Below are 1,063 nucleotides of genomic sequence, written 5' to 3' on the forward strand. Positions count from 1 at the left end.
GAGTGACGTCACACAGACTTTTCTTCTACAGTATTGTAAAGAGTACACCTTTCCCTTCATATTGATATAAAATTTTGTACAAATTTCCCAAAATATCATAGGCTATTGATTGCATAATTTATTTGTGCGTTCTTTTTTTGTTCAGTATATATCTGATATATTGTATATAAGGCTGTAGTAATTTTAACATTTCTTTTTCATTCATATTGTTTTTTCTGGAAAGTATGGTTATTACTGTAACAACGATTGCCCGACGAATTGTAAAGACAATATTTGTGAAAAGGACACAGGGTATTGTTCTGGTATGATCAATATACATATATAAGTACGTAGAAAACATTGAACTGCATTAGGGTCGAATTCATTTATAGGGAATGAGGTATTATATATGTGTGTATGTAAAATATATGGGTAAATTGTATATGAGTTCAAAGAAAGATACAATTTACGAACAAAGGGGGATATACATATGTATGTGTTTTATAGATACATCATTCAAATGTATATATACAAGTTGTCAACACTATGTGCGGATCTGGGAGCCACGGTATCCGGTTAAAAATCGCCTAAAAGATATTTCATAAACCCCAAACCCATAAGTTCACGGGCAAAGGGGATTGGAAAAAGGGGGACGGAGTGGGTTATGTCTTCATGTAAACAGACATCTGACAATGTTTTGGTATATTATACAGTAATCTCACCGTGTAGTTATTGTTTTTGTGTTAAAGATAAACTAAAAAAAATGTTATTTGAGCCCCTTCCTCTCAATTTGTTTTATTATATTTCTTTTCAGGATGCATTCCTGGTAAAAAAGGTGACATGTGTAATACCAACTGTTCTTCGCATTGTGTGACATGTAAACAGACATCTGACCAATGTTTTGGTGAGTAGAACTGCACTGTGTAGTTTGAATATTGATAATAAACGCAAAAAAATTCGTTATAAAATGTATGTTTAGTGTTTGCATTCCGGATCTTATGACCAAGCATTTGGTTTATAGTGTATTGTACTGTTGAGGGTACTTCCGGTACGGGGATTGTGGAACACATGTTGACTGCAGGAG

The 1,063-nt window shown here is 33.4% G+C and overlaps 1 protein-coding gene across 5 annotated transcripts in view; it reads left to right on the forward strand.

Moving 5' to 3' along the window:
- The first annotated feature begins 741 nt into the window (after positions 1-741).
- Positions 742-1,063, forward strand: part of LOC110459130 (receptor-type tyrosine-protein phosphatase mu-like) — a 38,899-nt gene continuing 38,577 nt past the window's right edge. For 3 of the 5 annotated variants that reach the window (XM_021511232.1, XM_021511233.1, XM_021511235.1), the window contains exon 1: positions 742-883. In XM_021511232.1, coding sequence (XP_021366907.1) covers positions 820-883 — 64 coding nt within the window. In that variant the 5' untranslated portion in view covers positions 742-819. The remainder of the gene's footprint in view (positions 884-1,063) is intronic. The other 2 variants (XM_021511234.1, XM_021511236.1) reach the window with 1 other exon arrangement.

The sequence above is a fragment of the Mizuhopecten yessoensis genome, unplaced genomic scaffold, assembly GCF_002113885.1.
Source record: "Mizuhopecten yessoensis strain PY_sf001 unplaced genomic scaffold, ASM211388v2 scaffold9973, whole genome shotgun sequence".
Taxonomy (NCBI): Eukaryota; Metazoa; Mollusca; class Bivalvia; order Pectinida; family Pectinidae; genus Mizuhopecten; species Mizuhopecten yessoensis.